This window comes from Chiloscyllium plagiosum, chromosome 23 (assembly GCF_004010195.1).
Source record: "Chiloscyllium plagiosum isolate BGI_BamShark_2017 chromosome 23, ASM401019v2, whole genome shotgun sequence".
Taxonomy (NCBI): Eukaryota; Metazoa; Chordata; class Chondrichthyes; order Orectolobiformes; family Hemiscylliidae; genus Chiloscyllium; species Chiloscyllium plagiosum.
In genome coordinates this window covers 18,536,079-18,552,962 of record NC_057732.1, presented here as the reverse complement: position 1 = coordinate 18,552,962, position 16,884 = coordinate 18,536,079, and the positions used below count along the sequence as shown (strand labels likewise).

At 39.4% G+C, this 16,884-nt stretch overlaps 1 protein-coding gene across 22 annotated transcripts in view; it reads left to right on the top strand.

Moving 5' to 3' along the window:
* Window positions 1-16,884, top strand: part of anks1b (ankyrin repeat and sterile alpha motif domain containing 1B) — an 813,858-nt gene that overhangs the window by 740,614 nt on the left and 56,360 nt on the right. For all 22 annotated transcript variants that reach the window (XM_043713629.1, XM_043713648.1, XM_043713650.1 and 19 more), the window contains 2 exons: window positions 5,915-6,013; window positions 10,102-10,254. In XM_043713629.1, the coding sequence (XP_043569564.1) occupies window positions 5,915-6,013; window positions 10,102-10,254 (252 nt within the window). The remainder of the gene's footprint in view (window positions 1-5,914; window positions 6,014-10,101; window positions 10,255-16,884) is intronic.

The following is a 16,884-nucleotide window of genomic DNA, read 5'->3' as shown; positions in this document are numbered from 1 at the left end:
AGAACAAAGTTTCAGTATGCTTCTCTGTGAATTTGGGACTGCTGAGTGATGTTACTTGCTCTGCGCATTCCATACATGTAACCTATACCACCTTAGAAGGTCAAGGGCAGTAGATGTGTGGAAACATCATCAAGTCCCATTCCAGCTATGTGCTATGTATGTTATTTAAACTGTGAGAGATTTCACATTGATTGTATAGAGGAATCAGGTTGTCTTGGTATATAAATAAAAATGTTCAGCTTGCAGGTATAGCAGTTGACTGTAAAGGCAAGTGGAGTGTTATTAATAATTGACAGGGGAGTGGATTTTGAAACAGAAGTAAAAGTAGTTGGTGAAACTATATATAGTATACTGTGTAAATTTTTCATCTATTTACTTAAGAAGGCTATAATAACATTAGACACAGTTCTAAAAAAAAGTTCACTCAGGTGATTCCTGGGATAAGTGGTTCAAGATTTTGCGAATACATTAAGGACAAAAGAGCAACTAGGGAGAAAATAGGGCCCCTTAAAGATCTGCAAGGCAGCCTACATGTGGAACCGCAGGAGATGGGGAGCATATTAAACACTCATTTTGTGTCAGTGTTTAGTGTGGAGAAGGACATGAAAGATATAGAACATGAGGAGATAAGTAGTGACATCTTGAAAAATGTCCATATCCAGCACCCTCTCCTCTGTAATGTCTTAAAATGCATAAAGGTGGATAAATCCCTGGGACTTTCTGAGGTATATCCAATAACACTGTGAGAAGTGAGGTAAGTTATTGCTGGGCCTCTTGCTGAGATATTTGGACCATCGATAGCCATAAGTGAGGTGCTGCAAGACTGGAGGTTGGCTAACATGGTCACTGTTTATGAAAGGTGGTAAGGAAAATCCAAAGAAGTATAGACTGGTGAGTCTGATGTTGGTGGTGGGCATGTTGTTGAAGGGGATTCTAAAGGACAGGATTTACATGTATTTAGAAAGGCAGGGACTGATCAGGGATAGTCAACATGGCTTTGTGAGTGGAAATCATGTCTCATGAATTTGATGGAGTTTTTTGATGAAGTAACAAAGAGGATTGATGAAGGCAGAGCAGTGGACATGTTCTGTGTGGACTTCAGTAAGGCATTTGACAAGGTTCCTCATGGTAGACTGGTTGGCAAAGTTAGATCACATGGAAGACAGGGAGAACTAGCCATTTAAATACAAAACTGGCTCGAAGGTGAAGGACAGAGGATGGAGAGTTGATTTTCAGACTGGAGGCCTGTGACCAGTGGTGTGCCACAAGGATCGCTGCTGGGTCCACTACTTTTTATCATCTATATAAATGATTTGATGTGAACATAGGAGGTCTGAGTCAGTAAGTTTAAGGATGACACCAAAATTGGAGGTGTAGTGGACAGTGAAGAAGGTTACCTCAGATCACAATGAGATATTGATCAGATGGGTAAAAACAATGACTGCAGATGCTGGAAACCAGATTCTGGATTAGTGGTAATGGAAAAGCACAGCAGTTCAGGCAGCATCTGAGGAGCAGTAAAATCGACGTTTCGGGCAAAAGCCCTTCATCAGGAATACCATTGATCAGAAGGGCCAATGGGCCAAGGAGTGTCAGATGGAATTTAATTTAGATAAATGTGAGATTCTGCATTTTGGAAAAGGCAAATCAGGACAGGACTTATACTCTTAATGATAAGGTCCTGGGGAGTTTTGCTGAACAAAGAGACCTTGGAGTGCAGGTTCATAATTCTTTGAAAGTGGAGTGGTAGATAGATAGGATAGTGAAGAAGGTGTTTTGTATGCTTGCCTTTATTGGACAGTGCATTGAGTATAGGAGCTGGAAGGTCATGTTGCAGCTGTACAGGACATTGGTTAGGAGTTTTGGAGTACTGTGTGGGGTTTTGGTCTCCCTCCTATAAGAAGGACGTTGTGAAACTTGAAAGGGATGAGAAAAGAATTACAAAGATGTTGGCAGACTTGAAGGGTATGACCTATAGGGAGAGGCTGAATAGGCTGGGGCTATTTTCCCTGGATAGTTGGAGGCTGAGGGGTGACCTTATAGAGGTTTATAAAGTGATGAGGGGCATGGATAGGGTAAATAGGAAAAGTCTTTTCCCTAGATAGGGTGAGAGGGGAAAAATTCAAAAGGGACCTAAGGGGCAACTTTTTCACGCAGAGGGTGGTGCATTTAAAGAATGAGCTGCCAGAAAGAGGCTGGTACAATTACAGCATTTAAAAGGTATTTAGATGTGTATATAAATGGGAAGGGTTTCGAGGGATATGGGCCGAATGCAGGCAAATGGGACTACATTTATATTGAATATCTGGTCAGCATGGACATGTTGGACCAAAGCGTCTGTGTCTGTGCTGTGACTGCTATGATTCTATGACTCTTATCTTCGGAGGAAAGGTTGGACAGATTCAGTTTGTATCTGATCTTATCAAAATGTATAAGATTCTGAGGGGCTTTGGCAAGTTTGATGTTTTCCTTTTGGAAAAGGGATGCAGTTTTAAAATAAAATAAATCAATACTTCAAGATCTGGTTAATTTCGGGAAATCAGGACTTCAAGTGAATCATAGTTTCCTCATGAAATCCAGGTCAAAAGTTTGACATTTCTCACCCAGCAAAGACAATGTACAAGTTGGAATGCAGTAGCATCCATGTGCAGTATTATCTATTCTTTGCTGAAATTATGAACAAAATACAATACCATACAATACTGTCCCTTTAGCTTAACCAGGCCCCATCTAGTGGCAGATGATGTTTGGTGCAAGTATCAGCAGAAACTTCAGGCCTACCAGCATTAACCAATAAAAACCGACAGAACTGTGGATGCTGTGATTCAGAAACAAAAACAGAAATTGCTGGAAAAGGCCTGGTATTGGGGTTTTGGGGGGGAGGGGGGGAGTGCGGAGTGGCCAAGCATCATAGGTGAGCAAGGCTATGGAGAGAAGAAATGTGAGGGAGCAAAACAGCTGAGGCCTTGGGCAGAGGCAAGGTTGGACAGTGGTAGCTTTGGAAGCCGGGGCAGTAGTCGGGGTTGGGAAATGGGTTTGTATGAGATGGAGTGAGGGCTAGAGCATGAGACCATAATCCAGTCCACAGAAGAGGATGTCTGACAGTGACAAGAAAAGTGAGATAATGAGAGTTCAGAGGCAATAAGTTCCTGTTAGAATGAGAGGTAGGGGTAGTAGGCGTAGGGATCAATAGATGAATAAAACATTTGAGGCTCTGATCAAGAAGAGAATGAGGCATGTGTTAGGTATAGGCAACTGGGGTCAAGGTGTGTAAGGGCATTCTTGAGATGGAAATCAGGAGGGCAAACTGGAGTGTAGGAGGTTTAGAAGCGACCTGATAGAAGTTTATAAAATAATGAGAGGTATAGATAGAGTTGATGGCAGTTGTCTTTTCCCTAAGATGGGGAGTTTCAAGACTGGGGACAGATTTTTAAAGTGAAAGGAGAGAGACTTAAAAAAGACATAAGACGCAATTTTTTCACACAGAGGGTGGTTCGCGTGTGGAATGTTTTTCCTCAGGATTTATTGGATGCAGGTACAATTATAATATTTAAAAGACATTTGAATAAATACATGAATAGGACAGGTTTGGAGGGATCTGGGTCAGGAACGGGCAGGTGGGACTAGTTTAGTTTGGGTTTACGTTTGGCATGGACTGGTTGCACTGTAAGGTCTATTCCCATGGTGTATGACTCTATTTGAAGTGGGTGATATGTAGCTGTTATATTCATGAAGTTAAAGTATTTAGCAAGGCAAAATTGAGTGACAACATACTGTAAAGGGATCTCCCTTGTAAGGAGATGAGCAGAATTTTGCTTTGTTCTGAGAGTTGGTAGCCTATGGAAAACTTTTCCCTAGAGTGCAGTGGACACACGACCATTGAATATTTTTACTGCAGAGTTACACAGATTCTTCATTGATGAGGGAGTCGAAGGTGTAAACAAGAAAGTAGAGCTAAGGACACAGTCAGATCAGCTATGTTCCTATTAAATAGCACAGCAAGCCCTCGAGGACTGAAATGTTTACTCCTAACCCACATGTAACCAATAATCTATTTTTGCTTTAATTGCCACACTTTGTCCAATGTTCAACAGTAAGTGAATAGGGAGTGATGATGGTAGTGCATTGGTAATGCCAGTGGATTAGTTATCGAGAACTTCTAAGTACATGGATTCATATCCCATTGTACCAACCGGTGGAATTTAAATTCAATAAATAAACCTGAAATATAAAGCTAGTTTCAGTTGTCTTGGTCACCATTACTGTCATCAATTGTTGTAAAATTGACTAACTTCCTTGAGAGAAGGAAATCTGCACCCTTACTTCGTCTGCAGCACTTCCTCAATTTTGAGCTACGTGTAACTCCAGACCCTCAGCAATGTGCTTGGCTCCTAAATGTCTCTAAAATGCCCTAGCAAACCAATTGGTTGAGGGGCAACAAATGCTGCTGTTCACAAATGCCCAAATCCCAAGATGTTTTTTAAGGAAGGGCCATTTTGGCAGTGTCTCAATTGGTAGCACTCCTGAGTTCAGTTTCCATTCCTGGACTTGAGTACAAAGACCTAACCTCATGTTCCAGTGCTTTGCTGAGAAAGTTATGCATTGTCAGAACTGCCAATGTTCAGATGAGATATTAAATTAAAGAACTTGCACATTCTCCCCGTGTCTGTATGGGTTTCCTCCGGGTGCTCTGGCTTCCTCCCACGATCCAAAGATGTGCAGGTTGGGTGAATTGGCCATGCTAAATTGCCCATAGTGGTCAGGGATGTGTCAGCTAGGTGCATTAGTCGGGGGCAATGTAGAGTAATAGGGTACGGGAATGGGTCCGGGAGGGATACTCTTCGGAGGGTCAGTGTGGACTTGTTGGGCCAAATGGCCTGTTTCCACATGGTAGAGATTCTATGATTCTATGACTGTCTGGTCTCACATGTGGATGCAAAACTTCTCATGGTTCTATTTCAAAGAAGGTCAGGGCATCATCCCTGTCCTGGTCCATATCATTAAAAAAAATACAGATTCTCTAGCCTTTATCCCATTGTTGATTGCGGGAGTTTTGATAAGTGAGACTTGAGTGCCACATATTTTACATTACAACAATGAACACAGTTCACAAGTCTTTTATCCTAAAACCGTGCAAGTTGTTTTTTCAATGCAAATTTGTCTTTTTTATTTGACCTTTAAAGCACAATCACACTTGTCTTTCTGATGTTCTTCTCTTAATATTCTGAAGGTTTTAAAATTCAATATTGTTGCAGAAAGTCAGCATCCTTGGGTTATTCAGGACTGTTTTGTAAATGCTTGGCGAAAAATGGAAATTGTTGCAATCCAAGCTGTGACTATCTGTAGAAATGACAATGTGGAATGAAATGACGTGCCCGTAGCATGATCTTTCAACAGTTAGGCAAATGTTAGCATTTAATTTGTGCAAACAAAATATAGTTCAAGACCCCTTCAGGGCAGAGAGTGCATCTTAATAAAAGAAACACATGTAAACAGAATGGCACAACAGCTAAACTACTTAGATGCTTGCGTCATGCTGGGTACTATTGACCACAGTTGTAAACCTGGAGGAGCTGACTTTCAGGGTAAGGAAAGTGTCTTCTTTCCTGTGCGTGGAATCAATACAGTCTGTGGAAAGCTGGCTTGCTACTTCTGCTCTTTATTTGTTTACAATAGCATCTTTTTATATCCCAAATTCTATTGATGTCTAAGCAAATCAACATCAAAGAAACTTCAGCAAGCACAGAGAAATTTCATGGCACGGGGTAACCATTTGATAGTCACTGTTCACCTGCTGCTTCCTGTAAATTGCTGCTGCTGGGCATACAATGAAGAAGTTTATCAGATCATTATAATCACATTTTGACTGTGGGAATGACATAATCTTTCTCTCTTTACTTGTCTCCCTTTCAAGGGAAGCAATGTTGTGGAAGACCAGGATTTGTTGGAGATTGGCATCCTTAATTCTTCACACAGACAGCGAATTTTACAAGCAGTTCGTGGCCTTCCTCGGGTGAGTTGCAATATGATGCCAGTAAAAATAATACCTCCTGTAGTTATATGTAATCATGTGGTGGACTAATTCATATTGGATGGCGTTGAGTTTGATGCCCTCATATTTATTACACAGTTTGTGTGAAAGCTTCTATCTCTATGATCTTGTCCAGGCAAAACTTATTAGTTGTCAATAAAATTTGTTCAACAGAGATTTTGCTGTACTACACTTCTTGGAAAATTAAGAGTATTCATTGTACCAATTCCATAACAAGCATATGGAGAAATTAATCAAGTGCAGTGCTAATTTATCCAGTGTCCATTTTGTGGAATTTGAATTAGACGTGACTCATTTACACACCCAGCACCACTCTAATCTGAACTCCAATTTCCAGCATCTGCAGTCCTCACTTTTGCCTAGTTGATTTTAACCTTACTGCAAATCCTCGTGCAAGGATGTATACCTTGAAGAAGTTCTCCTCCTCTTTCCACAAGAATCTCAGTGAGTCTCTCTCTCACTGCAACCTCCAGGTCATCTCTGCTCTGAAGCTCTTCAACCATGTACTGAAACAGACCTGCTCCAATCTTCCTTCCCACCTGTCCACGCCACCCTCCTCTCTAACCTATCACGTTCATCCACACCCCCATCCACCCATTGTACTCTTTGCTACCCTCCCCCACCCTCCTCTCCGACCTATCACCTTCATCCCCACCCCCATCCACCCATTTTACTCTTTGCTACCCTTCTCCCCAGCCCCACCCCACCTCCCATTTATGTCTCCACCCTGGAGGCTCCCTGCCTTCAGTCCTGATGAAGGGCTTTTGCCCGAAATGTCGATTTTCCTGCTCCTCGGATGCTGCCTGACCTGCTGTGCTTTTCCAGCACCATGCTAATCTAGATTCTGATTTCCAGCCTCTGCAGTCCTCACTTTTGCCTAATTCATCATTATATGTCTTTTTAGTTTCATCTCAGTACAATTGACAATTTGTTACTCTAAATGAGCTGTCTATAAAATATATTAACTTATATAAATATCAGTTTGATTTGAGTTAGCCATTTACAAAGATTCAGTTCAATTTGAAATGCCAATCTATCTAAATGCATTTGTGCAGTATAATGAGGACACACTGTCATTTAATATCCTCTGTCAAGATGTATATATTTCTAATTTAATGGTAGGAACTTCTTTACCGTTCCTAAGCTAGTTCCTGGCAGCAATAATTATAGGGCATCACTGGTCAGAATTTGTTCTTCAGCAATCTAGAAGTGACAACAACCTGTGATCAGTTTACATAAGGTAAACTAATTACAATTGTATTATGATGAGTTAAATTAAATAGGTTGACTGGAGATAAGTTTTAAACTTGATGATTAATGATGAAGTATAATACATTATGACAAGAAAATGAAGTTTGAAAAGAAATTTAGGATTGACTCCCAAGTTAATATTCCAATAATTCCTATTCCAACTCAAAAGAATGATATGTCCACACCTCCTACTGTCTTCCTGATGACAATATAAGGGCTAACCCTTTTAGACAATCATGGAATTACAGAATAGTTAGTGTGCTGAAGGAGACTATTAAACCTTTCTTGTCTGTGCTGGCTCTCAGCAAGAGAGAGTGACTCATGCCATCTCACCCTGTTCTCTTTCTTCATAGTTTTAGTTTGTTTCAATTATACTGTCAACTCCTATTTAATAAATGCTGGTCAGACCATGCTCAAAAATGCACATTTCTGTAATAGAAATGGTCAGGTTCTGGTTACATTTAGTGTTGAATTAGATTAAAAATTAATCTTTACAGTCAGTTATCAGTCAGTCCAAAACAATTTTTTTCTGATTGTTCCAACTTCAGAAGAGAAGATGACAGCATTTGGAATAGTCCATGCTGTAGAAGTATTTTTGTTTTTAAGAGTAATAATGTACATAGGAGAGGAAAATGCCCCCAGAATGAAGCCAAATATCTACTAGTAGAAGCGGGAGAAAGAAAAGGCAAAATTTGACGATAATTGAATATAGTACAGCACTGTTTCATTATTCGAAATATGATGAGTTTGATAATCTCATATTAAAGTACATTTGTATAAATATGTTCTATAATGTTGGTTTTTGAGTCCTGGCCATGGTTAAGGAGCAGGTGTAGCTGTCTTGCCCATTGAGACTCCTCCATAGGTAGAATAGGCTCATCTTCAATGCCAACACCATTTTCCTACACTATCTCCACATCCCTTGATGCCTTTAATATCATATAACGACCTGAGCCACTCAGTGACTGAGGCTCCATCGTATTCTGGGTCAGAGAAACCTAAAGCATTCCCCACTCTGAGTGAAGAAATTCCTTCTCATCCTAAGCCTTATGATCCACTCCTTATTCTATGAAGTTGTCCCTTGGGAGCCCTCCCCCAACTAGGGGAAACTTCCTCCATGAATCTGACCTGTAGAGTCCTATAAGAATTTTGTATGTTTGTATATTTATATTTTACCACATTTATAAAGTTAAAAATAGCTTGCAATTTGCAGACCTGTGTAATTCATAATTTTCAGTACTACTCTGGCAATTTAAAGGTTAATATCTTCCTCAAAATGAAAACAACATGGGCAATCAGTTCACTTGTTATAATAATATTTGTACAAAGGATAATTAGCAGATGATTCTCAAGATGTCCCACCTAGATTAGATGTATTGTTAAATAAAACAGTATTGACAGTTAATTCTGAATATAATGTGAATATAGCACCTGTTCTTACTTTTCATATCGGTCTGTATGGCCAAATGCCCAAAAGTATATTTAAGCAACTCGCAAGTTCAAACAAACAACATATTTTTCTTTCTGGTTATCATATTGTACAATTTAAAGTTAAAGAAAACAATTAATTTCAAAACTGGCTTCCACCTGTTTTTACTTCTCAAGAACTTACTAAACTCTTTCTTTAAGGCATAGTTAAGTTGACTTCTAACCAACAGTTTGGCAAATTGGGTGATGGCAAAACTAGGTGGATTTTTGCTGGAGAGAGTTTAATGATTTTAACTCAACTTGGAATATTGTGATATTCTTTCTTCCTTTTTTGAATGTTCAAATAGAAAGTTCGATTTGACATTTGCAGTTTATATAGTATAGGGCTCTCTTCAACAGAGGCTAGCAATTGGGGCAAATTTAATAACCTGGATGCTAGAAATGCTAATAAATAGAAGCAAGAGTAGGCCACACAGACCCTGAAACCTGCTCTGCCATTCAATTAGGTCATGTCTGAACTTCTACATGAACTCAACTTTCCACCTATCCCCACTGTCCTTGAATTTATCAGCCTCCAAAATAGCCTAGTCTGAAGTTTAAATAGACTTCTCAAATGACACTTGTAGCCTTTCTAGGTGTGACACATACTGAAGAATCACAGTTTGTCTCCACATCCCTGTTCTAAATGGCTGAATTCTAACTCTAGACCCTCTAACCATTGTAAAATGGTCTCTCACTGTCTGACAAAGCCTATGAGAATTTTATACATTTCAACTCCTCAAAATTCTAGTGATTATCGGCCCTCTCATCCTGAGAATGAATCGAATAAACTGTTGGTTGACATTATGATTTATTAAGGTTTGTGCATGTTTACTCACAATCTTGAAGATTCTAATTCTGATGATAGTCATTTCCTCAGGTGAGTGTTGGATGAATTGTGCCCAATTGTATCATCAGATTGTAGATGAAAGTGCTCTAAACTCATCCCTACTGGCACGTAGAACACCAGCAAATTTTTAAATCTGTCAACTCCATTCCTTTCAAAATATTTGTGCATAATAATTAATTCTTTCCCAGTGTTTAATGGGAATTATGATACATTCAGTGATGCAATAATGGCTGCATTTTTAGATGCCATGTCTGGCTATAGAAAATGTTATTTAGTGGAAAATGACAAGCTTTCTTAAATCCCATAATTAGGATGTAGCAACTATAATCTTCAAATGTTGCTTGCTGATCTTTGGAAATCTATCAAATATGACAACTGATACTCGGGACAGGATCTCATCATGAAGATGTTACATAAAATAACAAAATCTCGTTACATAATTTTATGCATCTTACACGTGTATTTTTCTTCTTTGTTGCAGGTTAAAGTTATTGGTTATGATACGAACAGTCCAACATCTGTCGCTGACTGGTTAGATTCTTTGGAGCTGAACGACTACATCAAGACCTTCCTGGCAAATGGTTATACCTCAATGGACCTCGTGAAAAAGCTGTGGGAAATCGAACTCATTAATGTAAGTTCATGATTCATGTGATGCGTTTAAAAATAAACTGTGAGTGCTGAAATGCTTTACATTCTGAATGACTGCTATAATGTAACCTGTGCTGAAAATGTGTTGCTGGAAAAGCGCAGCAGGTCAGGCAGCATCCAGGGAACAGGAGAATCGACGTTTCGGGCATAAGCCCTTCTTCAGGAATCTCCTGTTCCCTGGATGCTGCCTGACCTGCTGCGCTTTTCCAGCAACACATTTTCAGCTCTGATCTCCAGCATCTGCAGCCCTCACTTTCTCCATAATGTAACCTGTGACTTACTGAAGAAGGAGAAATGAGACAGCAAAGTAAGTTTTATAAAGCTCCAGTCTTGGTTGCTTTTAGGCTTGAATGAGATGAATTCATCAAATTCTAGAGTACACATTTGACTTCATCCATTGGCCAAAATTGTCATATTATTTAGGACAGTTTATTTTCTGGAACTGGCTGAGGTTTCTATGGAGAAGTTACGAATTGGATCTTATCACTGTGACTTATGTTCAGATGTTGGGACATAATGTTGTTAGCATATATAGGAAAGAGGCTTTTTTGTATTTTCATCACATTTAAGCCACTAGAATATTACTCCCTTTTCATTTATGATGTATAGTGTATTATAGAAAAAGAATTATTTGTTTTTGAGATCATCCTGTAACAATCAAAACCTTTACTACAGCATTGCTTCCACAAATCTCAACACTAATTTGAATTGTTTAGTTCCTCTTCATTTATTATTTATAATTTTACAACAACATGAAAATCCTTTAGAACCAGTTCTGTGTTTGATGTTTCACATTCCTTCTTTTCAAAATTAAACCCAGGTGCTGAGTTGCCTGTACAACTAAATCACAAAACAAGGAAAATTTGTAATTTAAGTAATAATATTATTGCTACTGTCCTTAATATTTTCAACCCTGAGATACTAATCTGTCTCAGAGTGCTTTAGATAGACTTGTGGATATTTGGGCTGCTTTTCTATGGCGATAGAGATGCAGGGATAGCAACTGCAGCCAGGGGTCACAATTAGCACCTTGAGATGGCCATGTCGGCAAACCCAGCAGGAGACCAAAGATCAAGTCCTTACAATTACTCTTGTCCCCTTCCCCCAATCTTCTACCCCAGAGATGGGAAGAATTGATATTGAGGTTTGAGACTGAAGTGACACCAGAAGTTGAGAAGAAGCTCCTTATGGTTACCACGTAAGAGCTGCAGCCTCCCACACAGTCTAAATGTGGGATGCATTCATTGGGACCTCAAAACCTACAAACAACCAGAGGATCCATGATATGGCTTAAAACCTTCCTTTTTTTAGACCCAGGTAATGCCCGGGTTCAAATCCCACCAAGAAAGATGATGAACTTTGAATTGAAAAACAAAATCCGCAATTAAAAATCTAATGATAATCTTGTAATTTCATCAAATCATTTCAAAACGCCATCTGGTTCACTGAAGTAATAGAGAAGAAAATCTACCTTCCTTACCTAAAGTGGCTTTGAAAGACATTCTGTTATCTTAAACTGCTTAAAAGTCTTTAAAACAAAATGGAATGAAACTGGATGGACCAGGCATCAGCCTAGGCACTGGAAATGACAACAACAAACTCAGCCCTGTTGACCCTGTAACTTCCTCCTTTCTGATATCTAGAGCTAGTGCCAAAATTGCAAGACTTACAAACTAGTCAAGAAACAGCCTGAGAGTATGGTACTCACAGAATCATCCCTTACAATGTCCCAGTCACCATTATCACCATCCCTAGATATGTCCTGTCCCACTTGCAGCACAGACCCAGCGGAGGTGATGGCACAGTGGTATACAGTTGGGAGGGAGTTGCCCTGGGACTTCTCAACATTGACTCTGGATTATGTGAAGTTTCATGGCTTCAGATTAAACATGGGCAGGGAAACTTCCTGCTGATTAGCACACGCAGACTTCCCTCGCCTGACAAATCAATGCTCGTCCATGTCGAACACCACTCGGAGGAGGGATTGACATGGCAAGAACACAATATAGTCTGAGTTCCTGTACTCCCTTGTAATGGTATTGTGGGTCTACTCCTGAAATAAGGGGTGTCAAAGACAGAGTCATTTTAGTCAGACACCGCATAGCAGTTCACAGTGATCTGATTAATGAAACAAAATGTGTTCCAAATACGAATGCCCACAGAGTACTGAGTAAGTACTTGGGCTCCACCCTGTCAAATGGCTATCGTGATCCAGGGAAATGGTGGTGCCTGACACACCAGCACTCTCTGAATGGTGGATCAATTCCAGGATCAAGCAGATGTTGTTGAGGTTAGATCAGCCTGGAACCATGAAGACTGGTCAGGGTGGATCAATATCATCCTGAGTGATATCAAGGCAACTACAAAATGTTTATGCAATAGTATCTGAAGTAAATGTTTGATATTCTAAAAATATGCATTCCGTATGTATGTACCGGATGTTTTGCTTTGTCATGATAATTAAACAGTGGTGATAATAAATCCAGAAGGATCTACTGAGAGACAGGAGAAACATTCAATCCCTGGAGGTGACACAAAGAGAATGAAGCCACATCACTGATTCCTGGAACCTTTTGTGTTCATCACTTCTCTGGTGTGGATTGAGTTATGAGAAAGGTGAGGAAACTGTAAAGGAGACAAATGACACAGGACATTAGTGAGGTGGTGAGGTATTCAGATAAGTGACCTGGAAAAGGCAAGTGCAAGCATTACTTCAAGAAGTGCCATGGAAATAAGGCAAGGGAACATAAGTTATATGATGAAAGGCAGATTTTGGTACTGATGCTAGGATACTCCTTCATAAGACACTAATTAACAGTCTTGGACTGATTTTCTGATAAGGCAGGCAAAATGGACATCTTGGAGGCAATTTGAAGATGACTGAATGCCGTGATGTTGAAGCTAGGTTTGCTTTTGGATGGAAGACTTAATTTAGGCTAAAGATTTACATTTGCTCTGTGATCTAATGAAAACAAGCAAGTTATTGGTTAATCCACAATGGACAGAACCTTACGCCCTCTCCTGTGGGGTATTTGGCGGCACAGGAATGTTTCATTGGCCTAGAGGGTTATGAATGAAAATGCCACTACCTTCGCAGAAGGAAATGAAACTTGGAAATGACACAAACCAGTCTGACTCTTTGTGTATACCTGAACTTTGAACTCCCGTTCCTCCGCGATGTTCACTTTCAAGTTTTCATGTTTTAACCCTCTGTCTCCACACAATTAAGTCCATGGACAGCATTCTGCCCCATTAGCAGCCCTCAAGCAAACAATAAGAGACTCACTTCAAGACTTCATCCAATCGCCATGGGTATTAACCAAGCAGGTGGGTGGAGAGTGGGGTGCTTGCCATTCCGAGGGTATGACTTGTTTATCCTGCGAACTCCATGGGGGAGGGGTGGGTTTCTTGTTCAAAGGTGCTCAGTTCTTGATTCAGGAATCTGACTTCAGGAAACGGAGATTTTTGACTGAAAGCCAATTCTTGCCCTTGACACCGAGGATCTTTCACTCCCTCAACCCTTCCTTTCCACAACTGTTCGCCATGTCATTGTGTTCCCAACTGCATGTAGTACCAGCAGTAGCCACCATCTTCCCAGTGGCACCATCAGTCTCTGATTTGTTGGCAATTCTCAGAAAGCTGGTCTTCCCAACCCTGGGACCCTTGATTTGGGTAAAGGCCTATCACTGACTTGTAAGGTGACTGGCCCAAGGGGCATTTCAGGGACTTTTGTCAGCTCTCCAGCCAGTAGCTAAGACCATTTTGCACAAATTTCCAACTAATGTCTTGATTAAAAATTTAGATTTGTGACTTGGTGCTTTTTGTATTGCTCAATAATAAGAAGCAAAACTGTTCAGTTCTAGAAATGCTGGCTCTATGCCTTCACTGTCATTTCAGTTCATGCAGTGTTCAATCTTCTTACATCCATTATTCAACATCATTTTTTTAATTTATGCATTATTGAAGAGAGTTCTTTGAAATCAAAGTGTGCTTGCCTCAAAGTAAGTGTAAGTAAAGTAGAACTGATCAACCTAGGGGGTAATTTTCATCTTCAATGCTTGGGTAATACGTTACAGAAGACATTGCCTGTTGACCTCATTATGAGTTATTTTGTTGCAGGGAATAGTATGCCTTGTGTGCATGATGTAAAAGATGTTCATTCTTTAAAGTAATAATATATCTGTAAACAATGTTGAAAAGAAATGTATTTGCTCAGAGATTTGTTGATTCCACGTGGGTAGGTAGTATTGCAGGCTGTTAACTGTATGACCAACACAGCATCCTTCTTTGATACCATCGAAGACTATTATGTGAGTTGTTACTTGTCCCCAGGGTGTCAAAGTCTGCAGAATGCCAATTGAAGTGAATAAATGTTTCCCCCCCTTCCACTTTCAAGGCACATTGGACAACTTGCTCTTCAAAGGAGACTTCCATTTCGTTGTCTGTCAAAACCAACCAAATATTATACATCAAAACAAATATAATATTTTCCAAATTATTTTGACTTTTTATTTAAGCTGTTTTGCCTCATATGAACATCTTGTCTACAATAATGGTTTCATAATTTAGGTATTACACTTACTTGACAACAAATTAATTTATGTTGTTTACCAAATGCGCAGCTGAATATGCAGCATATTCATTTTATGTAAGAACAATATCTCGCATTAACATGCTATTAACTGATTTGAGCACTTGGTGGTGCAGTTGCCCAAATAACTGAGCAACTAATAGTAAGTACAATTGATTGGCTCAGTGATGTGAAATAACGGAGTCATTTTGGTTGTGAAAGGATGGTATTTGTGATCAGTGCTAGGAGGAAAGAAATGAAATCATGATGAGGTTTTACATTCACTTTTCACTGGAGATTGCATTTAGTTTATATCCAGACAATTTAAGCGGAATTTACACGTTTCATTCTTACATGCTGTTTTTATCTGTCATCATATAAAATTATTAGTCAAGTATATGGGCTGTTCTACTTTCTCAAAATAAGAACTGGTATTGGCCTTCGGCCATTGGAAGACGCTTTGTGTTTTGTCCATTTTGCTTTCTTAATGTATGTGATACTCATGCATGTGCTGTATATATATTGGCATGAATAAAAAGGTGGTGAATAATAAAATCATACATTTGGTCTACAACATAAAGCCAGAATTTTAAAAATGTATTAGGATGATTCTTAAAGAAATTGGAAATTGCAAGGAATATGTGGATTTATGTATCAACGTCTTTTAATTTATTTTAAAGGGGACTCTATATTGTAGATTTTTCTCACCCACCTGTTCAGATATTACACACCTCTATAGCAGGTGGAAGTTGAATCATTGACGAATTCAAGGAATGTTGCATATTTAAATCCTGCGTCATATGTAAATAATAGTTTTAAAAAAAAGAAAAAACTGAATACTTGGCAGTTAGATATACAAGGAGAAATCCACTAAATGTGAAATACTTAATGAAAGTAAGAGAACAAGTGAATTATTCCAGCTCCTATGAAGCAAGGATCATGTTGTAACTTTGTTAGAATTGGTCTCTCATTTCATTAAAGATTACAGGAGTAAGATTGGACTTGTGTGTGTATGGGTAGCAGATGTATGCAAAATGATCCAATTTAAGGCATAACCCCTTGTCTGAGCAACATGAGAATCAAATGTTGAATTGCTTTGGGTGATGTAGACATGAGGGCAGTGTCTGGACAGCAGGGGGCAGTTCATTTGCAATTAATGATCTTTTCAGTATTTACATAGTAGATGGGAGGGCTCAAAGGTAACTTTCAAATTATAGATGAAGAAAATGAACAGTTTGATGCATGTTAGTGTATTAATGTTGGGACACACTATGAGCATGTCTCTGTTGGAATGAAAGTTACTCACTTGGGTTGGTGTAGTAATTTTTCATTGGCTGTTTGGTCATTTGCTTGCACCATGAGCTGCTGACCTCACAGAGTGCCACATCACAGCAGTGCATTCATCAACCATTTCTCTTCAAAATGTTCTTGCCAGTTATCTAAGTAGACAGCGCCCTCCAGTAATCCATGCTCAGTTTTGTTGACTAACCTGTATTTGCCCATGTGACTGTTAATTTTGTCCCAAACTATTGTTTCTAGAAAGTCCCATACCACCAAAGTTAAACTGACTGGCCTGTAGTTGCTGGACTTAAAACACCTTTTTTTTCTGAATAGAAGTATAATGTTTGCAACCTCTAATCCTTTTAAAGGCATAGAAATATTAAAAGGATGGTAATCAAGAAATAGGACAATCAAAATAATGTCCCTTTTATTCCAGAAAGCCCTAAAGCGTTGGGAAGGATTCAGAGCTAGTGTTAACAAAATTTTGCACTGCTCAGGTGCCCAGTATAACTTGTAACAAACCTGTTCCTCCAGTTCTGGAGAAGTTACAAGGTAGTTAAATCTTAAAAATTACTACTGATAGTTAATCATTCCACCGCAGGCAAGGTGCCACATCACGACATTGTCAGACAAGAACACCTTTTTATAGAATCATAGAATCCCTACACTGTGGAAGCAGGCTATTTGGCCCAGAAGGTCCTCACCAAGCCTCCAAAGAGCATCCCACCCAGACTGACACCCTCCCCCACCCTCTCTCATCAC